Below are 24,753 nucleotides of genomic sequence, written 5' to 3'. Positions count from 1 at the left end.
TCAGAAACTGGGTTGTTTGAACTTGCTCTATAAGCGAAGTACAAGCAAAGAGTCTGTAAAGAGAAACCCTGGAATAAATTTGTATGAAATAAGTAAATACAGGGTATGAAATGTGTATCTATCTTGCATGCATCAGATTGCACGAGGAAATTCCCTGAAATATCAGGGAAATTGGGGTTTTAAATATTTTTGAAGAGCACGTCTGCAGGCAGTTGCCTGAGTCTGGTTGTTATTTCAAGAGGGACAACCGCTTCGTTATTGTAGGAAAGGACATTTTCTGAGAGAGAAAAAGCACTTGTCAGGAGCTTATCAAGCTTCACTCATTTTGATTTTGGAAATCTACGTTTATATTCCACTTGCATCTACGTTCTTCTGTCTCAGCGCAAGCACTGAAATGGGAATCAATATTCAAAAGGGTGGTATTATAGCAGGTGTAGACAGGGCCACGTGCTAATGGAAAAGGTAGCCGTGTATTCGATTTTGCCGATAAGATTAAGAGTTTGGTGGCAAAATTACGCACTCTGGGGAAGTATCTTCACAGTCTGAAAAATTCATTTGGGCCTTAAGGCCTATTATACCCATTTTCACCATTCCTTCAGGTTTGTATGGTGAAGATAAAAAACAAAACAAAGGGTCTAGGAAAAAAATAAGCTAAAAATATTCAATATTTCAGTTCACTTCTATTTACAAAAGTTTATTTTCTAGATTAGATATGCAGCATATTCTCATGGAGCAATTAAGCAGAAGTTCTAACAGCAGACCAACCTTGTGATCTGTTCTTCACAGCTATGGAAAGGGAAGATCTATTAGATGTATCCGAGAACCTTGTGAAAGGCAAAGGCTCCTGTGAGAGTCATTCCTACCTGTCTCCTATTGAACTTGTACCCCTTAAATAATTTGCATGAATGCAATGAAAGTTTACACGCATAAATTTAAAAGAATTGTAAGTTTGCATTTCCATACTGAAGAGGTCTACTGCCAAGAACAGAAAAGGAACAGTATGCAAAACTGCCTTTACTAATTAGGGCCATTGATATAAACTCAACTATACATTCAAATCTTTGCCTAATTAAAACATGCCTGGGAAACACATCATTTAATAGCAGCTCTACGTACTTACATGTCAAAACAAATCCCAGAAGCACCAGAACCAATGAGGTCTGCCTTCCTAGGACTTGGGGTCTTGCTGTTGCTCAACCCCAGTGTCCAAATGAAGCTTTCCCAGCAATGGGAGCAGTCACGTGGGCACGCTCCCTTGTGGATTCTCTCTTTTCAAAGAGATCACAGAATCACAGAATGGTCAGGGTTGGAAGGGACCTCTGGAGATCATCTAGTCCAAACCCCCTGCCAGAGCAGGGTCACCTACAGCAGGTTGCACAGGATGGTGTCCAGGCAGGTTTTGAATGTCTCCAGAGTCAGAGGCTCCACCACCTCTCTGGGCAGCCTGTTCCAGTGCTCTGCCACCCTCAAAGTAAAGAAGTTCCTCCTCATGTTAAGATGGAACTTCCTATAGTTCAAGTTTGTGCCCTTTACCTCTTGTCCTATCACTGGGCACCACTGAAAAAAGACTGTTCCCATCCCCCTGGCACCCTCCCTTTAAGTATTTATAAGTATTGATGAGATCCCCCCTCACTCTTCTTTTCTGTAGACTGAAAAGCCCCAAGTCCCACAGCCTTTCCTCATAAGAAAGATGCTCCAATCCCCTAATCATCTTTGTAGCCCTTTGCTGGACCCTCTCCAGCAGTTCCCTGTCCTTCTAGAAGGAAGAGCTGGAAGAGAACCCACTGCTCCTGCTTCGGTCGTTTACATGTGCCTTTTGGTTTTGCAGCAGATGTAGAGAACTGTTTCATGCCATACCTGCCCCAGGCCGCCCACCTGCCCGAGGCCACCCAGCAGCCCCCCGAGTCCCCCTGCAAAGGATGCACAAACCCATGGCAAACCCGCAGTGAACTCCACGTCCTGCGCTCAGCCCTGCGTGGCCGGCGAGCCACGAGAGGGGCCTCCATCCGCCCCAGCTGCTCCCTCTGCGACCCCACGCCGCTGGTGGCTGTCCCACGAGTGTCACGGGCAGCCGTGGGCAGAGCCGACACCGTGGTACCCGAGCATCACGGGGGGGGGGGAGGTGGGATGGAGAGGTGGGTGGGGGATGACACCGACGTGACCGCGTGACGCTCGGCCCAACGAGGGCTGCTGCAAATATTTGGGACAACCCCGGTGGGGTGGGGGGGGGGGGGGGGGGTGCGGGGGTGGTGTTGCGGGGCGGGCGGCGGCCGCAGGAGGGTGCTGCGGGCGCGGCGCGGTGCGGTGCGGGCGCTGCCGCAGAAGATGTCGGCGGGGCGGCGGCTGCCGGCGTGGAGGGGGTGGCGGTGGTGGTGGCTACCGGCATGGTGGTGGTGGCTACCGGCGCTTCTGTGGAGCGGCGCTGGGGGTTACGTGGTGGTCAGCTCGGTGTCCTGGCCGCTGCCCGAAGGGGGGGCGGCGGCGGCGGACGAGCTGCACAGCTCCTCCACCGAGGAGACGCTGCCCGGGTTGCTGGAGGAGGCGGGAGGCCTCTGGAAGCAGAGCTACCCGGCCTCGGCTTACCGGGAGGACGCGGCTCTGGGCTCCGGGGGGCCGGCGGCTCGGCGGCCGGGGCAGGGGGCCGCCCCCTCCAGGATGTTCTCCTACCGACGGGAGGGCGGCGGGGCGGCGGGGCGCGCCGGCACCGCCCGCTCCCTCGCCCGCTACAACACCTGGGGCTTCGTGGCTACGCGGGCCGCGCAAGGAAAGGTACGGTGACCTCACTCCTTCCCCCACCCCCACCCCCCAGCCCTCTCCTGCCCCGGTGCCCACGGCCGCGGGCTGCCGCGGTCACGCGTGACCCGCTAAGGAGCACCGCACGCAACCCCGCCGCCGCCCCGGCGCTGTCACCGCGGGAGCGGCGCGGTGGTCCGTCCGTCCCGCCCATGTCAGCAGCCGCCAAACGCGCGGGGGAAAGAGTAAAAACTCTTTCTGGGAAGAGAAATATCACGGGCGGAGTACTGTAAGGGAGGCACGCTAAAAAAAAAAATAAATAAAAAAAAACAACAACAAGACAACAACAACAACAACAAAAAACCACATTGGAGAGAGACAGAAAAAGCAAAATCTTTAAGGCAGAACCAGAGCGACAGCGTTGTTTTTGGAGAAAGGCTTTTTCACTCCCCGCAGCACCCCCGAGCCCCCTCCCGGCCACGCCGCCGGCCCCGACCCCGCGGGGTGAGCGGGGCCCGGGCCCCCCCTGCCTCCCCCCGGCTCCGGCTGTCACCGGCCTGCGGGAGAGAGGCAGGAGGAGGAGGAGGAGGAGGAGGAGAGCCTGCTGGGCCACCACCAAATCTGTCCGTCCCGCAGCGGTCCAGCTATACCGGCTTAAAGGACGATTTCTCTGGCAGAAGCATTAAGCAAAAATAGCCGGGCTGCACTGGAGAATCGGGGTCATTATTTTTCCCAGTTTTAATTTTTTTTTTCCTTTTTAAAATGAAAGGTTGGGATTAAACACAGCATCCTCTACAACTGAGACAAAAGAAAAAAAAAAGAAAAGAAAAAAAAAAAGTTTAACTTTCTCTTGAAACCATTAACAAATTAATTGACTTACTATTTAAAAAAATAGACAAAGTTAAAAGCACATTCACCTTCAGAAAGCTTGGCTGAGTTAGTGGTAGTTTATGTTATTGTGAAAACAAAGTAACAGCTTAAAAAAAGATACCATTAAATAAATATATATGGACACACACGAGGCCTGTAATTCTACATCAGATTGTCAGAAATCCTATTAAATCATATGATTTTAAATCTTCCGGTTTATGCTCTCGCCAGAAACCCTCGGTGGAATTACAGCTATAATATAGTCTGCAGCTAGCTGTCTCTAGGTACAACACAGAAGCAATACAGAAAAATTGGATTCATAATAAAATTTGGAATTGCTAAGCGGGGTATTGCTGCTCTGAATGTTGAGTTATGCTGCCTGCGATCACAATTCTTTTTGAGAATCCACTGTAACATTAACCATGCGTGACAGACTGAGCATTTTAGGCAATGGAAACATGCCCTGCAATATTACTGACAGCTACTAATTTTTCTTTTTCTTTGTAACTCTTCATAATAAACAAGTATTTTTAGTTTGTAAGTTATGTAGCTTCATTACAGCATTCCTTTTAAGGAATGCTAACAAGGACCATTTATAAGCATTATAAGCATTAAAATTTTAAAGGCATATAAATGTTAAGAATCAGAAACCATGCAATTCAGGTAATGACATCATCCAGAGTTTTCTTATTAACTATTCATACTTGACTTGATTTTGCTGCAAAGGATTTGCCAGTTACATTGAAGTAACATATTGGCTGATAATTTTATCATTTAACATATAATTGACCAGGAGGAAAGAAATATCTGAAGCCATGAAAAAACAGTAATTCATTAAGTATCTGTCATTACGATTTATAAGGGGATGAAAAGCACAGTAGGAGTAGAAATTATTACGAAGAATATTAAAGTGTGTCACAACTGGACATTTTTGCATGTGTTATATCCACTATGTGTACTCGGGTCAGTGTTTGGGAGAAACCTTGGCTCCCTGGTGTCCTTCCTCTGGCATGGGAGGAAGGTTTGCTCTGGCTGGCTTGGTGGCTGAGACACCCCCCCCCCCCCCCCCCCCGCCAAGCTAAGGTTCCTGCCCAGGCAGCTGAGCTGACATCCCCCTTGACTTTAAACACAACTCTAACTAAAACTCTAGCAACCTGATGCAATCACATTGCAAATCAAGGCCAAAAGGGGAGGGAAAATTAACGTAAAAAGCTGCCTGAACCAAGGCTATATTAGGCTCTGTATCCTTTTGGGTTTGAGAAAAGGTTATCAGCACTGTTTTGGAGTAAACATTGCACAATGCTGATGACATTGATTTTAATGCACTTAAACATTTTTAATTTGGTGGAAGAGAAAATGTTCCCTGTAGTGTCACGGACAGGACTGGAAAGAAGAAATAGAGGAGAGGTCTGTTTGTAAAGAAGCGTGACCGAGCTAATTTAGAAGAAGGTCTGTCTCATGATGACAACAGAAAGTGGAAGACTGCACAACTGGGGGTTGCTGTCCTCTCTGCGAGAGCCCTTGAGGCAATCCCTGACAGTGTAAACCATCTGTGTGCAAAGATGTAACCAGTTGCTTATTTGGATTTTGCAGATCCAAGGTATGCCCTATGGGAACTGTTTACTTCTCAGCGACGGTCCCGTCAATAACAGCACTGGCATCCCTTTCTTTTACGTGACACCAAAGGATAACACAGTGGCAGATCTCCTAAAGAATCCCGTGGCTTCTCTGACCCTGCCAGAGGCAGATGGAAATTTCTGCAGGTAAGACAGTTTTATCTGTCTACTACCCCCTTCAGTGAGAAGAGTCCTCAGAAGAAAATGCTGGGTCCCCACCTTCAGTGCCCTGCATTTATTTTTGGCTCTCACCATCAGCTACAAGCTCCTCCTTAGCTTTGTTTTGCAGTAAGTTGCCCCAGTAAAGCATGGTAAAGAAAAGCAGAAGTGTCCTTGAAGTATGTGCAGACTCGACAGCTGCAGTGGCTTTCAGCTCGCACATTAACATACCTCAGTTTTAATCTCTTCTTGGAGGTGCCAGATAAAATCTCAGTGTTCAGGATCCCATTATAGGCCATGATGATCTAGTCAATGAAGTCCACATTGTTTGAAGGGCTATCCAAGCCACGGTAAAGCAGACACCCTGGCTCTGCCGACCAGCTCTGGAAGCACTGCTGATTGCCTTGACAGGGCTTTAGTTCGCCAGGATCTGTAAGTGGATCGCAGGCTCTCAGTTCACATGGTATACACTGAGGACCACGCCACTCAGTCTAATTTCCACTTCTTCAGAGGGTACGGTTGAATATGATATTGTCGCAAATTTTTGGCACCTTGTATGTCACAAACGGTTGGTAAATGCTCCCCCACAGAAAGGAATCCAGGTCTGAGATTGACTGATCTACAGCCTGCCCCAGGTTTGTCTCTCTAGAGATAGCGGTGAGTTGACTTCTTTCCTCCTAATCGTATGTACAACGAATAAGTCCAGATCACTGAAGCTTTACGTGTGTAAAATGTATGTATGTAGACAGGAAGATGATTCAATTTTCCCCTCCATGCTTGTCTCCTTGAAAAAGACAGATCTCTGCCATATGTTTGTTTACAGTCAAACATGTGGCAAACTTGGCTGGGTCACCCTTGTGTGAAGTGTTATTTCCAAAGGCCTCCTTACGTGACGAGGTACATGACATCGAAATTGTGTCAGACAGGACTCTCTTACCAAAGCGGATCTTAGCTGATACTCCAAGGAGAGAGAGGGAGAAGAAATGGAAATTACAGGCTGCTTCAGAAAGAAACAGGACTGAAAGTTTTGACCCCAACTTAAGGTCCTCTTTGGGGGAGGAGAGGTTTATCTTAAGAACTGGATCCCGGATTTCCCCAGCTGAGGATTGCCTTGGGCACCATCCCGCCTCTCAAGCCTGCTAGCGGAGAACAGCACTGGAAAAAGCAGTGAATGTCAAATATGAAGCACATTACTGTTGCACTTGTCTGTATTTGCCTCCAGAACATACTGTCTATTTCTTAAGAGTTATATGGCGGCAAAATGAAATGTTTCTCAGTGCTAAGCAGTACAAGTGATTTCAGGCTGACATCCCATTCCCGAGGAATGGAAATCATTGGCTTCCTCTTGCAATGGCAGACACCTAATAGGAACCTTGTATCGCAACATTTGTTAAGGTAATTCAGTTTTGAATGCTTGAGAAGGTCAACAGAGTGGTGAAGTTAAGACCAGAATGGTTCTGCTTGTTCCTTAAAATTATTTCATTAAATATTTTGAATTAATAATTTCGAATTTAAGTAAATGTATCAGTTATTTTGTAATAGGCTAATGGAACTTATTGCTGCTTTCTAAGTGTTTTCATTCAATCCAATAGTGAACTGAATATCTAGACCAAGTGCTTAAAAATGTAGGTTAAGCTCGATCTCCTAGCACCTACCCAATGCCCAGTTTTCAGAGGCTCAAGACTCAGAGCAGCTTCCACTGAAGATAAATTCTGGTGTTGAGCACTTCTGAAAACGACACACCTATTTAGGCACTTAAGTGTGGCCTTTCATCCCTGACTTTAAACGTCCACTCTTGAAAGTCTTTGCCTTTTATGTTTTAGCAACATCACCACCAGATTTACCTGTTTGGAAAGTGCCAATTCACCAACAAAAGAGAAATGCTGCATGATTTATAGAAATATGAAATTCACATGCATCACAACCCTTCAAGAATATTTATTTGCTCTCTTTCTATTAAATAGCTATTCATTTCCAAACCAAATCACTACCTTTTTGTTTCATGTGCCAGAACGTGCTGCTGTTTGTCTTGCAGCCAGGGCAACCTGGATTCTGCCACCCAACTCTCTCGTCCCCTCCGCAGCCGGAGACTGTGCTCTCTGGCCAGAAGAGCTCTCTGGGCACTGCCAAGGAGCTAAACCCGGATTTCCAAGACAGCTTAGGCCAAACTAATTACCGGTTGCCACGTCCCTACTCTCCCTCCCTACCACCAGTCGTGTGGTGTGCTGTGTCCTCCCCCTCCCACCTCCTCCATCAGCTCTGGGCTTTGCCTGACCCTCCGTTGAAATATAAGTGTGAAGAAAATTAACCCAACAAGGAGAATAGGGTTTTCAGTTGGTCGTTCTTCCTTTCTTCCCGTGGCCTCTGCTGCTCCTGGCCGTGCAATCCCACCCCCTCCCTTCAGCTGACCATATGGTGGGCCTATTTTAGCTCAGCAGAAACCTCCTCCTTTTTTTTTTTATTAGATTTCTACTGGGTTAGTAACTTGAATCGGCTCCCCAAGAGCCAGAGGAGTGGAAAGGAGAGGGGAAAGGAGAAGGTGGAGGAAAATAGGACATCCCCATTTTAGCATGTAATCGTACTCTAAATACTGAGCTTACTACTGGATTGAGTACAAAGATTCAGAGTCTAATCAGTGCTCCTTGCATTATTTATTTTGTTCTTACATTCAGTTTGGTTTTCATTATTTCTGGAGTACTCATCTGGAACAGATGTTGGTTGGCATTAGTGCAAAGAACAAGCGATACGGGGAATGAAAAGCTGGGGCATTTCTTGAGCTGCAGTTTGTGTTTTTGACGATAGGTGGGTGAAGGGGAAGAAGCTTTGGGGCTGTCTCACAGCCAGGACACACGTGGGCACTGGGACTTTAACTTTCTTCTTTCCCTTCCCCCGGTAACCAGGGTTCAGAAATGAATTTCCATTTTAAGCCGTGAGTGATTTTTACATTTTAAACTAGCAGCACTTTAAACCGCAGCCCTGCACGGCGTCCTACCGAGAGAGGGCTTCTGCGGGCAGCGCGACAACAAAGGAAACAACGAGGGTGTCTGGGTCCCGCTGCCGGTGTGTGGGGTTGCCTGTCCCCAGCACCGGGTGTGCTGCTGGTGACAGGGCCGGCTTGCCACCTCTGCCGCCCAAGGGCAGCCCGAGCGTCCCTTGGGGGTGGGCTCTACCTGCCGAGACCGCCAGGCCGGGCTGTGCCACGCAAACAGCGCGTAGCATCCTCCGTGCAGAGCTCTGCGTGGTGGCTCAGGTTCTGTGTCGCAGATTTCTTCCTCTTCTTTACTCAGACTGTACGAGAGGCCAGACCTTGTTCTCTCAAAGACCTCGAGTCCCGCTAGTCTTAAGATGGTATCTGCGGGGTTTCGCTCGCAAAGGAAAGTGTCATTTATAGGCGGTTTTAATACCAAAAGTTCTCTCATCCAAGGGCGTCGTTGTTTTGGTTTCCAAATAATTATACAAAATAGCTAAATGAATAATGCTCTACGTGAGAAAGTTCATGTCCTTGTATGCCAGCAACGTATTTGTAGCTCACGTTCATGTGGAGCTTTATTAGAATTTCATTATTAATCTACTCTGAGTTGAAAGAACTAAAATAAATGTGAAAGCTGGTCGATGCCTGTAGTCGATGCTCCCGGGAGTATTTGGCACTCTCCTGAAAAATGCTTCTGACCTATTGCACGCAAAAGAAATCTCTGGCCTTTGGAAAGAAAACACAGCTGACATTTCAATAGTCTTCTTGTATCTAATGAGTATCAAGTGACTTGTGTGCATGTACATCAGTTTGATATTAAATTTATTTAGTAGCGAATTTCATTTCTTTTGTTTCAGAACAGACTCAAGTTTCAAACCATGACGATAAATATTTTCAACTTTCAGGGATGTGAGGAGTACAGAGTGGCCTTTTTGGTGCTCCAGCCTTAATATTTAATCAGCTGGAGAGAAAATTTGAAGAGCCCAAACTAATAAGAGAAATGGCATTAAATAACGAAAGAAAGAGAGCTGCAAGGCATCTGAATGGGCACTAATTGCAAGACATTATAACGTTGCGGCTACCGTCTGGACTCCTCATCTCTGACCTAGAGACTGCCATTTCCCAGAGGGAGACGGGCTGGACGTCTCTGAGAAGGCTCTCTGATGGCCGGGCTACACACAGCATTCGTTAGTAACTACACTGCATCCTATCTGAAGGCTGATAAATGGATAATAGAGGCAAGAAAAATTAAATGGTTCAGGGCTATAAATAGACTGAGCTGGCATGTCTGTGGCACAGACAAGCTGAAAAGATTGAGTCCCATTCTTATAGCCTTCAGAGGGAGCAAGACCGAGCCCGACATTAAAGAATAGAGCAGCTATTGTTCTAAACGCGTTTCCCAACACACAGGCTGCTCAGAGGATCTCCCTTTCCAAGCAAGCTCCTGGCCTGCCTCATTACAGCTGCGGTCTGGAAAACAGGCAATTAATTTTAAACGTGTGTCGCCTCCTTGACATCAGGTTCGGCGCATTCGTAGGGACCAACTGCAGCTTTCTTAGCGAAGGAGCAGTTACGCGGCTGCCATGAACTGGTTTTCACACAAAAGGAAAAGAAAGAAAAGCAGCAACGGGGTCAGTCCATGCATTTGTTTTCTTTTGCTGTTAGTTTGGAGGATGATGTTTCAAATCCACACTGCAGACTGGGAATGATTTTGAGGGACCCAGGTTCCTCTCCTGGTTTATCACCCGCATCAGGGGTGGCTCCATCAGAGCCATTTTACCCACCATGCTTACCTACTGCTTGAGGCAGCGGATCGCCACAACCGGGCAGATGTCTTCAGTGGATATAAGCTGACTCCGTAGGTTTCCTGAACTCTGCGTTGAAAAGGCTGACGGGAAGCACTGAGCATCTCCAGCGTATCTGGATAGCATGGGACTAGGAGGGTAATTTGGTGGGTTGGGGTCCCTGCTGCGTGGTTGATCGGCAGCGTCCATAAACTGCCAACTTCATTCCTAGGGCAGTCCTGTGTGACGATAAGCTTCCCATGGGTAGCAAGCATAACCTTTGAGATGTCGGTTGGCCATCCAATATTTAGCTACCCCTGGGTTTGCAGAGTCACTGTCTGTCAATACGAGGATGATTATAACAAAGAGATTTGGCACTGCATCTTCACACACAGAGAAATGACGCACGCAGAAGACAAAGGCTGAATCCAGACATCCCTCAATTTCTGAGATCCACCTCCTGGTCCTGTGGCACAGACACATTTCTAGTTGTGGTATTTATATTGGCCCTTTTTAGTCATATGCAAATAATTATGTCAGTAGCTGTTCCTGAAAAATCTGTATTTAAAAAATCAGGATGATACCAATTTAGAAAGTCAAATACAAAACCTACTATCATCATGACCCAATGCACACAATATAGCTCTAAATTACTATTTTTTTCCTGTATTCTTAAATAACCAACTTCCCCAAATCCCTTTCTAGTGAAGTAGTATATGTTTCTCTGACTCTGTTTACAGAAATAGTTGATGCTACGATTCTTTTTTTTTCCCTGTGAATTGTCTATGGTTAAACTATATAAAAGTTTCCTGTCTGGCACACAGAGTTCAGCTAAAGAAGTGAGTAGTTGTTATTGTCCATGAAGACAGACAAACAGATTGACTTCACTTAACAAATTCTAATTAAAGCATTCCAGCAAGGATTATCTTCTAGGAAGAGTGAATTATTTAAAATGTGAAAACAGATATACTATGGAATACAGGCTTACTCGGATGCAGAAGAGCCATTGTACCAGCACCCTTCAGCTCCCAAGCCTGACTTCAGATTCAGAACAGAAGACTGCTCTTGCAAAAGCAAAAGCAAAGAGGTCTTTTAACTATCTTTGCCGGCTCTCAAACACGGCTGATAAAGAAATTCTTGTCAAAATCAGAGCAGGGCATGGCGAAACTGCCCAGCCGTATCCAGCTGAAGGCCAGCAGCAGCTTTTCAGATTATGAAATTGCTTTCAGCAGAGATTTTGTTTGACGTTCATGCCACACAGATTAGCAGCACCAATACATTCTTTCTGCTTCAGAGGCTCCAGTAGTGAGTGGTGAGCAAATGAGATGTAAGAGGAGGATAGCTTGCTTTTCAAAACTAATCGCATTTATGAATCAAAATTATAAGCACTTTACAATAATTCTCTGAGGACACAGCATTTCCTCTCTTCCTTTCTGTAGATTTTAGGGGACAAAAATTTCTATGATGTATTGTACATACTAGAAAATAACTCAGTCTTCCCCTCGTGCCCAGTTTGGGACCAGGAGAAGTGGAGCCCTGTGCAGGGTGACAGGGTGCCTACCTTGCGTCCGTGGGAGGTGGCAGGGATGAGCTGTTCCAGCAGCCAGTCACCACCTCCTCATTGCATGGCTTTGTATGGCTGCTGCCGCCGCCACTATAGGAAGGTCAGGATGTGTGGAGATAGTCATTATTGCCCTTATGCCACACGTGAGCTGCGTGCTCTGAAGTAGAAAAAAAAAAAGGTAGAAAGCCTGTTCTCTGGAGCTTTCTTCTTGGCTCTCTGGCTCTCCTTTTCTGCAATAGGAGAAAGCTCTTTCCCAATTTCTTGTCTCTTCCATTCTGCTCAAGAAATAGAGGGGTAAAAGCAGTGCTTTCTCACAGGGCAGGGAGACCTGCGTCCAGGGGAGACGGGGAGGATTTATGGATCCTGACAGCGAGGATGGAAGGTTCTGTCTCCTCAGGCAAGTGGAGGAGAAGGATGGCAGCTTCTCTGTGGGGGAAGGAGGCTAGGGAAGAAGAAAAAGAGAGATTCCCCTCCACAGACCCCTGCTTCCTCCCCCAGTCCTTGGAGCATTACTGAACCCTCCTGCCTTCCTCCTACCGATTCCTTCTCAGGGACACCTAGCTCTCCTCCCAAGTGCCTCCCAAACTCCTGTTTTGCCTTTACTGCTGATCTGTGCCAGATCTGTCTCACCTCACTAATGGACTGCAGAGGCTGAGAATTAAGATGATACCCTAGGGGCAGTTTTGGTCGGAAACCAGGAGACAGAGCATCGTCAGTCAAAGCAGAGATCTCACTTGCAAAAGGGAATCCTAACAAAATCCCAACATCATCCCCAATATAACCACATCAGCCTGAACTATGGGTTCATCAGATCTGGACTTGGCTAGTAGTTGTATAGGAACCTTCTAATTAAAATCCAAGAGAAGGATAGCATAGTAAACAATTTAATGAGTAGGTGGAACTCTTTACTCTGAACCACTCTTGAACCATGACCCAGAAAGTGCGGATGTGGTACGCAGTAAAATAAGTGGGACGTGTTCATCAGCGGTGCGCTTCATGGCATTGCATCGTTGTTGGGAAACGTATCTCACTTGGACACAGACTTCTCCTTAGGCTCAATAATCTCACACCTTTTTAAGTGAATGCAGCTCATGCATTCACCTCACACGCTTGGAGGAGACAACTGCCTGGACCGGGTCAAATTCTGCATACCTAGTTTGCTCACTGTAAGCAGACGAATGGAGACAGTCAATTCTTCTCTCTTCACAAATCAGATGAATAATTAAGATAATCTCTCCTAATGCACTGTGTTCTTATAAAATGCATAAACTGAATCTTCTTCCATTTTAATCTGGCTTCCCTCAATTTCTGCAACAAGGTGTATGTATTTTACATAAGCATGAAAAAATAAATGTGTTCGCTATCACTTGGTCTCCTTCCACAGTTCCCTGCTTTCTCTTCCCCTCAGTTCATATTTTATCATAGCCTTCATGAAATCCTCTCCAGGGAGACAGAGGACCCGATTCTGGTGAAGACAGGGCCTGAGAAGCCACCTTAGGTTTCCTGGACAGAGAGACAGTGTCACCATCTCTTCCCCTGGCTCTGCCTCCCCCTCGCCCCCAGTCAGCAGCGCAAAAATGTTACACAAAGCCGCTTCTCCGCACCTACTTGTTCTTGTTCCAACAGAGATAAAAGGAACCCAAGGACTGAGAGCTAAGTATGTGTTTATTTACAAAGAAGGCAAGAAATGACTAGTGCTAGACGTCTACAGATGTGAGGGAGGAATATTTTAGTACATATAACTATTTATCCCTAGTATCCTTTTATGATCTTTAGCAAAAATATGAGATGTATCCCTGGCTATATCCCTTTACCCCTAGGAAGCAAAGCCTGCATTTACATTAGTTGTGCTGGTAACACCGCTGAAAATTCAAGACCCGTTGTTCACAATGGAGTCAGAAGTCGTAGCTGTAAGTTTAGTCATTTTTGATGGCTTAAAAAGTATAAAGGTAACCATACATTATTAGGGAAATACTATGACAAAAACGATGCTGAAACAGATTTACTTCAGAATATGAAGGGCTCCTTTGATAAAGAAAATACTAATGCTAATGTAAGATTAGAATACAAAGTTCCTATTCTGAAACAAAAAACCTATGATAAGAGGCAGCTCTAAAAGCAAAGCCAACAGAGTTAATAACGCAGCGTACTGAACTCAAATGTATCATTGTCCTGTTCAGCTCTTCCAAAACTTCATCTAACATAATCTCAACAAATAATTTGTTTGCCTCATTTCCCAGAAAAACAAACTGACCCTCCGGAATGTTATTCCAATATGCAAAATTCGGTTTGAATAACTTTTACCGGGAAGACGGTATTGTGTGTGTCTATCAGTGTAACACCCTGACTCACAACTACGTAGAGAAAACTGCAAACAGAAGAAGGAACCAGGGAACAAGAAAACAGAAATAGAAACATTCCAGATATGGATGTACAGTGTGTGGGGTTTTTTTGTCAGCCAAATATGTGGAGAGCAGTTTTGCCTATAAATTGGGGAAGAGTCACATCTGGCACTAGTCCTATCAGGCAAAAACATCTCGGCAAAGGCAGGCAGGATTCATTGCTTAACCACAGCAACGTCAGGTCTATTGCCTACTCAGAATCAATGAGTACGCTTTTAGAATAAACATGTACTCGCACAAAAAGATCAAATAATTGTAATTTGAGAAGGCGTCAGACCAAAATCTCCCACTGCTCCTGATCATGCCCAAATCTATCACTTTGATCCACTCTGTGAAACGCAGACATCCTTTAACAACAATCCCTTTCTAATTCCCCTCTGAAAGCAATTAACAACATCTTACCGAGGAGCTATGCCCGAGAAAGGCACTTGCGAATCCTCCTGCTTTTCCCGACTCTTCAGCTGTTTTACGATGCTGTTGGGCTGCGAAGGAAATGGTTTCATACACACAGATACACAGTTATCAGTTTAAAGCAATCTTCAGAACTGAAATGTTGCTAGTGAGAACTCCCTTCCCTTCTGTGTTTTTAAGAATCATCAAGTTAAAGATATAAGCATATGTAGAGGGTGTTGATACAGTACTAAGATTGAGCACAAAAGATAACAATAGACCAGGAGATCACTTCAAAGGGACTTTGGGACACTGCTATCCAGGGCCAACAGCTGCAAGAATGTGAATCTTCACTGCCCTCGGCTGTCACCCTTTGTCTGTGGGATTCCGCTCCTCTCTCTACAGCTGTACACGCTGTATTCACCTATATTTATTTGTGTTTTGGCGGGTGAGCTTCTCATTGGAGCATGGACGCTGAATGGCCAACACAACACCCAAAGCCAAATGCCAGGAGCTACGGGTGTCCCCGGGACATGGAGCTGCTTAGGGACGGGATGCTCTCAGGCCACTGATATGTGAGCCAGATGGAAACCACATCTTCAACATGCCATAGGAGTTAGCGCTGAAGATCTACAGTGTGCCAAGGTGACCATGTGGACAAGTTTGTACTCTGAATACACACGGATGGAAATAAACCCAGTGCCAGGGTAGGGAATGCAGATTTTCAGGTACTCAGAACACCATTCATTCATTACTTCATAATAAAAAGAAATGTGCTAGAGAAAATTACACCATTATTTATTTATTTATATGAACAGAAAGTTTGAGTTTGATCCTTACCCAGCCGCCCATCCTCCCCTGCAGAAAGCGTGGCAGAATGAAGAGAGTATGAGGGGAGTTTGTCCAGGGGTCGTTAAGCTGAACACCCCCTTCAGACAACTGCTGCTCCAGACTGAACAGGACGCGGGAAAAACATCCCAGAGATGATGTGACTGCAAATGGCTCTTTGGAGCTCAGGCTACAGATGGTGCCGAGTGCTTACTGAGCATAGCTGAGTATCAATCAGTCCCCCATACTTCCTTGCATATCTCCGTTCATGGCCCTATCTATAAAAGCAGATACTTCATCCAGTGAGCTACACAGTCTTTCATAACCATCTGTGGGGAATCTGCAGGTGTTAAATTAGCTGCAGGAGGATGCCCATATGTTTCCTGCATGCACCAGACACATATTGAGAATTATAACGGAAAAAAAAAAAAAAAAAAAAAGCCATTGCAGATTGCGCACAGTTAAGGCTAAAGGGCTCAAGCCAAGATCTTTAAGTAAAATCACACACAGATGAGATGTAATTTACTGTGATTTGCTGCTTCAGATTAAAACACAGAGAAGAAGAAATGCGGTCTTTGTTTCCTAAAGTAGTTTTTCGGGCTTATGTTCTTACGTGAGGAGACAGTCCCGTGAGATGCTGAGCAGTCTCAAACCGCTGGCAATGGAACTTGGGGCTGCTCAGCGTTTGCCAGGATCAGGCCCTTGCAATCATTTCATACAACTTTTTTCTGCGACTGGTCAATTTACTTATGATTTATATCCTTGTATTGTATATGCTGGAGTCAGCAATTGCCCCACAGCTACTAATGGGAGTTATTTATTATTACTGTACAGAAAGAGCCAAAAAGCAACAAGTACCTTCCTTGTCTGAAGGATGAAGGCAGTTGGAGAATATTTTTTTAATAGACCTTACTTGTCTCATTGGTGTAAAGCAGTTGAAAAATGGGTAAAAATGAACAAGGATTGAGTTTCTAGGATAGGCACAAGGTTTCACATGCAAATACACAATTGCACGCTTATTTTGCAGGCATAGACACAGACTAACCATCTCACCCTTTCTCTTCAGAATCCTGAATTGAGGTCTCTACATATGTCTGGAAAAACTTCCATTTTCACAATCTAAAATATATTGATCCGGTTTTTAAAAGCATAAATTAAGGTTAAGCAGAGATGTGTTTCAGGTGAGTATTCCTTCAAGAGCCCCCTCCCCCCTAGTGTTATAGCTGCGCGTAGAAACGACCTGCGAGGCTTGACAAAATACTGCGTCTTTTTATGTGCAAGCAGGAATTCGTATATCTCCAAAACCCTTAACAAAGAAACCAAGCTATTACACATGAGCGTTTTTCTCTGTGCACAGAAAAAACGTAATTGATCCGGAGGATCCGAGGTGCGTCAGGCTGACTCTCATGGGACAGATGGTCACTGTGCCTCCGGAGGAAGTGGAATTTGCCAAGCAAGCAATGTTTTCCAGGTCTGTATGTAATAGGCGCGTAGTAGAGTGCAACCTGCGGGTTTGAGACAAGTATGTGGCCGTTTGGTATGGAAAAATCTCAGAAGTAACAAGCCTGATCTTAACTTTGGAGCCATGGAGCATGTTGGCTCCTGCGTGGTTTGGAATGACGGGCAGAGCTGTGCGACCTCCTTTTAACTCTGGAGGTAATGAAGTATGGAAATGCAATTAGTCAGTGTTGGACTCTGGTAAGGCACGTGGTTTATAATCTGAGGATTATGAAAATATTTCACCTGGCTCCGAGGAGGGATTCCCTAAATCCTTGGTGTATTTGTTACCTTTAATGATTCCTCCCCACCTAGGAGGGGTAGTGCTCTTCAGCCACAGCCCCCTACTTGGAGACACAGCAGAGCTCTGCTGCCTTTGGGCTTACACCAGTTTGCAGGGTGGAGCTTATGGGTTTTATTACCCCTCCTTGACGTACCACGAAAACTGCTTCCAACGCCGTAATACTTACGGAACAGCCTCCTTTGAGCATAGGTAAACACAATGCTGACACACAGGCACGCACCCAGGGTGTGCCCCCGTGCCCTCCAGTGGGTCTTCAGAATAACAGGCGTGAAAAGCCCAAACATTACGTAGCTGGGTCACTCGCCTCCCACACTGGCTGCCGGGGATGGTCCTCCAGGCTCACCCTGCCTGGTCAATCAAATACTGCTGGGAAACTGGGATGAGCTGGGATCCAAAACAACCCAGAGGTGACATTCTCTCTGGCCTGCTGGAAGGGGTTATGGTGGGACTCTGTCAGCGGGCATCCCATCAATAGCAAAAATGGGACCAGGGACAGATAGGGGGTATATGGGCACACGAGCTTTATTTACAGACTTTGCAGAAATCAGATTCCTACGCAAGCCAGAGTCCACCAGCACCTCGGCAGCGGATGCTCCACTGTCAGGGAGCAAAATCCAGACCGACACGGTGAGGGCTGCTGGGGCTCACCCCATCCAACGCCCGCAGCAGATGGAGCTGCGTCCCAACGCTACAGTCATGGGTGCTCAAAGGGACAACTCAGAAAATGGTGGGAAACCCCAGCTCAAGCCAGAGGTTGCCAAACCAACCACCTCCTCTGCAAGGTCTGCCCCTGACTTGCACCGCGCTTCCCTGGAGACTGCGGCTCGAGCTGCTGTATCCCTGCACTGTTGCCAAGCATCTCACAGCATCCTCTGCAGATGCACTCGCTGTAGCTTGGGGACCAGCCATCTGCCCCCAGCATTGCTGGCAGGGAGGATCTCTTTGAGCGAGCTGTAAGGGCAGGCCCAAGAAATGAGACAGAAATACAGGACGGGAAGGCTGTAGCAGGCGACAGCTCAAAGAGGCTGCGCTCTGCCTGCCAGCCAGTTCTGTTAGCTCTCCTGCCGTACTGCAACAATGGCTACCAAAGAGGTAGTATTCTCAGAACACCCTTTCCCTTGAACAGGTATAAGCACAACCCTGACACCCGTTCAGAGAATCTCCTCTAGCTTTTTTGACTTAGAGAACAAGCAACATCTGCCTCTAGAGATGGGGTTCTGCAACGGGGGAAGGTGGTGTTTGCTGGTTGCCTTCGTAGAATCATAGCATCACAGAATGGTTTGGGTTGGAAGGGACCTTGAAGATCATCGAGTTCCAACCCCCCTGCCATGGGCAGGGACACCTCCCACTAGACCAGGTTGCTCAAAGCCCCATCCAGCCTGGCCTTGAACACCTCCAGGGGTGGGGCCTTCACAACTTCCCTGGGCAACCTGTTCCACTGTCTCACCACCCTCACAGTGAAAAACTTCTTCCTACTATCTAATCTAAATCTACCCTCTTCCAGTTTGAAGACATTCCCCCTCGTCCTATCGCTACACGCCCTAGTAAAAAGTCCTTCCCCAGCTCTCCTGTAGGCCCCCTTTAGGTACTGGAAGGCCGCAATAAAGTCTCCCTGGAGACTTCTATTCTCCAGGCTGAACAGCCCCAACTCTCTCAGCCTCTCCTCATAGGAGAGGTGCTCTGTTGCAGTTCTCGCCAGACTGAGGCGTGGAAGATCATACACCTTACTGCAAGGGATGGCAAAAAAGATGAACGGCGGTGGTTCTCAGATCTCAGGTTTCACCCTGGCTGAGCACACTAGGCTGACAAAAAAAAGCAGACCATGCATATGCTTTGGCACATCTTTTAATTTCTTTTTTTTCTCTTGTCTTTGTACTTCCAGGCACCCAGTGGTAAGAAAGTGGCCTCGCAGCTATGAGTGGTTCTTCATGAAAATGAACATTGAGCACATCTGGCTTCAAAGCTGGTATGGAGAAGTTTCTACCATTGCAGTAGAAGAGTATTTAAAAGCAGTTCCAAGTAAAGTATGATTGAATGGGTTTCAAGATAGAGATCTTCTGAGTTTCCTTTCCAAACACTTTAAAGATTTCATGCTGAAGGGTTACTTTACAGTGATTTTTTTTCCTCCAAAGGCTTCAAAATAGCCCTGTCTTACATGGAGCAGAGTGAAAATAGACCAACACAGACTTTCAAATTATAAAGGAGAGGTGGATACTAGCCCTACCCTGCAATGTACAAACGTGTCATTTCAAATAAGCAATGCATCATCTTGAATGCTGCTTAAAAATGCTTTGTATCTGTTTGTTTTGACTTTTATTGCTGTGCACCCACAGGGAAACTACAGTATGTGCTAAATATAATGATCTGATTTACAGAAAAAGCAAATTGCCTATTCGGAGCCCTCTATGTATTGTGGAGCTATTACTGCTGCTTGGTCTCTCTTGGTTTGTAAATACTCTAAGATAAACTTAATAGCTGCAACTTTAGATATTTAAGTTTTTAAAAAAATATTTTGCTAAAGCTGTCCTCATTTGCTAAATTATATTTGCTACATGTGTTTTTCCCTAATTATCTAATTTCATATTTCACTTGGAAATTGCGTAGAAATTATCTCTTTTAGTAGGAAAAAAATGCAAGCAGCTCGAACAACACGCCTCCCATATAACTTGTCTCTTACTAACACAAAGCTGGTTAAATGCGTTAAGGGCCCAAACCAAATCAGCCCCACAAGGATTATCCCAATGCAAGGATAAACATTCTCATAGGAAGAATTTAAGTAAATGTTCTGCGCTAGCCTATTCCTGTTATGAGACAGGAAAAGTATTTTTAATAGCCTGTAGTCCCTATTTTTTTTGCATCCTTTCTCCAGCCACTGCTTTATTTTTAACGCATTTGTGCAATTGATTTTTGTAAACCATCGCTAACTCATCCAGGGGTGGAGCCCCTTAACTCTGTTTCCTCACCAAGTTTTAAAGGGCCTGTTCGTGCATTTAGTTTTTAAGGAAGGCTAAAGATAGGCAGATATTTCAGGCCATGAAAAACTAATTTTCCCAGTGTGGAAAGTGCAAACTTTGTTGCAAACACATTACGGCATCTCATGTGATAATACCAAAGAAGTTCAAAGCTATTTTTTTCACCTTCAGCCCTTTCTCGAGATGTCCTGGTAAACGTATTCTGCAGTTCCTAAGGGTATGACAGTAAGACCAGTCCCATGGCTAACCTGCCAAGTCCGTACGCAGTTTGCAAATTATACGGCTGTTCTCCCTGTTACATGAAGAAAAAGAGACATTGAGATGGGGTTTCTGCGCCTGTGGGGAAGGTCTTCCAGCATCCCTGGGAGGGCACCTGAGCTCTGGACACCAGCCCACACCACAGCCGGGCTGAGGAGGAGCCTGGGTCCCGGGCAAGTGACCTGAGCTTGTACAGGTTAATCCCCGGGCAGAGCTCAGAGGCAGTGACATGAGCTCTGACCAGCTGGAAGCCAATTAAGTGTAGCTGAGCTTATTTTGGTTCAGGCACGGAGGAAGGGAGTCATTCCCAGAGCGGAGCTGGGCACCATGCTGGTTTAACTACCAGGGGCCACTTAGCCCTTGGACCAGTTTAGGGCTCCGAGCATCACGACCGTTCCTGATATTCTGTTAGAACCGAAGACAAACGTGGGAGGAAAATTTTATTTCGACACTTATAAGCGGTTTTTTTTTCTTGTCTTGTTGCCAGAGACTCTGTTAGCAGTGCAGATCTTTTGAAGAGGTAATTATGCCAAAGGAGGAAGTATCCCGCCTGAATCCATTTCCCTTTTTTTTTTTTTTCCTCCTTGGCAGATGAGCAGTATTTTCCCATTTGAATTTGCCCCCGAATCTTGCACTGTGTAATACTGAAGCAAAACGGCCCGTCCTGTACAGGTTTGTAGAATACCATCAAGTGAAATCCTCCTCAATTCATATAATTTTGCCATGGAGATCTTTGTGCACTATGGATTTGATACTTTGCCCATTAGGATTAATGAGATTTTTAAAACCGAGTTCAACAGGCGGAGCACTAGACCCTGTAAGGGAATCTCCACAGGTCTGACACTTCTGTGCAACTTTAATTACATGTTTCGTTATCCCGGTTCACTACTATTCCCAGAGAAACCTGAACTGCCTATTCTCTCCCCCGTCCCTCAACACGCACACATTAAGCAAGTCCAGCGTACAAGCTTAATGTTTAAACAACCTGAAGGAGAGGGGAAGAATTTTAGAAATGCTGCTGATACTGTGCTCTCAATTACACTTACATCCTTAGACAGCCTGGTACCAGTGACACGGTCCTGTGTCCTGTCCCTTAACTTATTAACACTCTTGCCTTAAAGCAGTAAGGGATTGTGTCAACAATGCTCAGTAGAGCTTAAACTCTTTAAGGAGTTCGTGTGCACTGAGAAAGGTTTTGGAATTTACAATACCCTGCTTGCTGTCGGCTGTCTCCCTGCACGCCTAGATTAATTGGAGTAGCTTCTGTATTGTCAATGGACACATTCATCAAGAAGCTTTTCTATATGGACCTGCCATGAGGCTCTTGACAGAAGCTCAAAACATGAAACGGCGAGGGCACGTAAAGTGACAAAAGGGGCTTCATGAAGAAATGCCGTCTTAAATCGCCTGTTCTCATTTCATGCTTCCTTCGCCCAAGGTATAGCTGCGATAAAAGTCCTTGAAAGCCTGTAGAAATTCATCAAAAATATGACCTGCAGGTTTTGAATGGAACTTTCTGGAGGAAAAAAGAAAAGGGGGGAGCAGGTAGTTTGCTTAATTGGGTTTTACATTATTAATTATATACTACTTCCAATTTTTCTTCAAACTGACAAATATCTCAAGTGATATTGGACATCACGTGGTCAGTGCTGTTTGTTAAAGCTTTTAACCCAAAGAATGTTATCGAGATATCATAATAAAATCATAGTTCCTGGAGACTGTAAATAGTCTGATCTTGCTTCACTTCGAGTCAATAGCAAAAATCCTATTTACCCGTTGTGCTTTAATTATTGAATCAAATAAGCATTTTTATAAAAGGTCCTGATAAGCCCTTATGAATTTATTAAGCATTTCAACTAGCTGATGTCTAATTTATTTCCATGTGTTCTGTATTTTAGCTATTTCTGTAGCTTCCCCCCAAAAGGCTGTTGTGCAACATGTGTTATTTAAAACTTTAACTGTGGTTTTGCAATATTTAAGAGAGCCATTTAGTCATGGCCATATACTTGCTGAAAAAAAAAAAAGGAAGACAAAGTTCTAAACTTGGGTTCTCACTTTTTGCTAATTTGTGCAAACATAATGCATGTGCTGGATCTTAGCACAGCTAGTTTGAACTGCTGTTCTTATTTCACCAAAGAATGCTCCGTTTCTGATGACATTTTCATCACTTGGCTGGATGAAATGCTACCTGTCTCGTTTCTGGCTGTGTATTGCAGTTTGCAATGTATTTTGATTTCTAAAGACACTGAACGTTGTTAACAAAATGCCTATCGAGAAGAAATGCAAATAAAGCAAATTTCAAAGTGGAAACTGCAGTTAGAATACTCTGTAGTCTTCAGTACAGCACCAGCCAGAGAAACTGACCTTTTGCTGACAGCCATTACAATTTCTATCTGATCTGAATAGCTGCTCCTTTTTTTTTTTTTTTTCTTTTTTTTTCCAGTTTTCCGGAACCAAGCTAATTTCTCTCAAAATCCTTCTGGGAATTGAGACTCAGATCTGCCTCGGTACAGCCACGCTTTTCTCTGGGGAAGGAAAGTCTAGCCAAGCACCTTTTATCTTTCCTTCGGCTTCTCATTACCGTCAGATTTGCTTTCCCCGTGGCAGTTAAATGTCAGTCTTAACAACATTCCCTCTTCTTTTCTGCACGTGGGGAGAGGAGCACTCACCTCTCAGGTGCGCATTAATGGTGTTTTGGAAGTTTCCTCGGTGTTGTTTCTTCCCTCGCTAGCCTTGCTCTTACAAGTTCTTGTTACAGCTTGTTCGCCGCTGCCGGCTTTCCTCTGGTGCGTTTCCCTGAGCCAAGGCTGACAAGTTACCTCTGCTTCTTGCTTTGCCGCACCATCTCCTCTCGACAAAATTCAAGCTCTCCCACTAAGATTCCCACTCCGTATCCGATAAAGGTTATAGGAAACAGCCTGTGTTTCCTATTTACACCTCACAGCCTTTGTCTCGCCACTGGTTGGACTGCGTTCGCTGTGAGGGCCGTGACAACAGTTTCCTAACCTGTACAAATCACAGTCAACATCAGTTTCCTATTTCCAGTGACTCCATATTCTCAAAAGAACATTTCCTGCAGCTGTTCTTTTCTTTTGTACTGACCCTTTTTACTTTTATCCCGTTTCCGGAATGGTGTCTGTGCTGATTACACTAAGTGTCTTTCACTTCTTTTACCAAAAAATTCTCATCTGAACAACATTTTTTGATTCACTGAAGTACTATCACTTTTTTTGATCTGCTTTTTGCCAAACACCAAATTTGTGCTCCTTCTGAATTGCCTGTCACAGGCCATCCTTCAACACAACTCACCTTTCACCTGCCCCTACTCTGCCACCACCTCCACATGCCCTCTCCCATCCAACATTCTCCTGCTCCTCTGTTGCCTTACCCTCTTTTTCCTAATTTTTTCTTCATTAACTCTAGTTTTTCTGCGTACTTCCCTCAGCTTCTCCCATTCCTTCTCCACAGCCTCTTCCGTGTTACTTTGTCTGCTCCGTCTTGGCTGTCTTCTTGATTTTGCTGCTTTAATCTTGTTCTCACAATGCTCAGTGCCTTTGGAGAGAGTCCTAACACTGCCGGGTACTTTGGGAGAATGCTAAAGACTTACTTTAAAGAATACTTTGGGTTTGAAATAAATAAACAAATAAGCGTATTTATTTATTTATTTCATAAAATCATAGAATCGTGGAATGGTTTACATTGGAAGGGACCTTAAAGATCATTAAGTTCCAACCCCCCTGCCATAGGCAGGGACACCTCCCACTAGACCAGGTTGCTCAGAGCCCCATCCAGCCTGGCCTTGAACACTTCCAGGGATGGGGCATCCACAACTTCTCTGGGCAACCTGTGGCAGTGCCTCACCACTCTTAAAGTGAAAAATTTCTTCCTAATCTAAATCTGCCCTCTTCCAGTTTGAAGCCATTCCCCCTCATCCTATCGCTACATGCCCTTGTAAGAAGTCACTCCCCATCTTTCCTGTAGGCACCCTTTAGGTACTGGAAGCCGGCTATCTATCTATCTATCTATCTATCTACTTATTTATTTATTTGAACACCAACTGTGGAACAGAAATGGGAACTACTGGCCTTGGTGGCAGCAGAGGGTAGGGCAGTTGACCGAGCTCACGGCTTTTGTCTGATGACATCTTCTGCAAAAACCATCCCAGGCTCTACTAGACCCATCTGTGTCCGTGGCCACAGCATATAGTCGTGATTAGGAAGGAAAGGGCGGTACCAAAATTTGGCAATGGCGTAGGTTAACACGGTACGACTGCACAGCTGTTCACGATTTGTGAAGGAAAAGTGGGCTTCCGGCCCATGCCAGAAAGGCCGGCAGCTGGTGAAAACTGACGATCCGTTTCAGCAGCTGGAAAAAGGCACGGAGGTCGTGTATGAAAAAAATATGT

General features: G+C 45.5%; 1 protein-coding gene across 1 annotated transcript; it reads left to right on the top strand.

Moving 5' to 3' along the window:
* Positions 1-2,325: 2,325 nt before the first annotated feature.
* On the top strand, positions 2,326-19,148 carry CREG2 (cellular repressor of E1A stimulated genes 2; the record flags this gene model as incomplete). The annotated part of the gene is made up of 4 exons (XM_082492849.1): positions 2,326-2,769; positions 5,197-5,366; positions 16,675-16,788; positions 19,001-19,148. The coding sequence occupies 4 exons, from the start codon at positions 2,326-2,328 to the stop codon at positions 19,146-19,148; spliced, it is 876 nt and encodes a 291-aa protein (XP_082348975.1).
* Between the last annotated feature and the right edge of the window lie 5,605 nt (positions 19,149-24,753).

Source organism: Vanellus vanellus, assembly GCF_965231255.1.
Source record: "Vanellus vanellus genome assembly, chromosome: 1".
NCBI classification, from domain to species: Eukaryota; Metazoa; Chordata; class Aves; order Charadriiformes; family Charadriidae; genus Vanellus; species Vanellus vanellus.
This window is presented reverse-complemented; position numbering and strand designations above follow the sequence as displayed.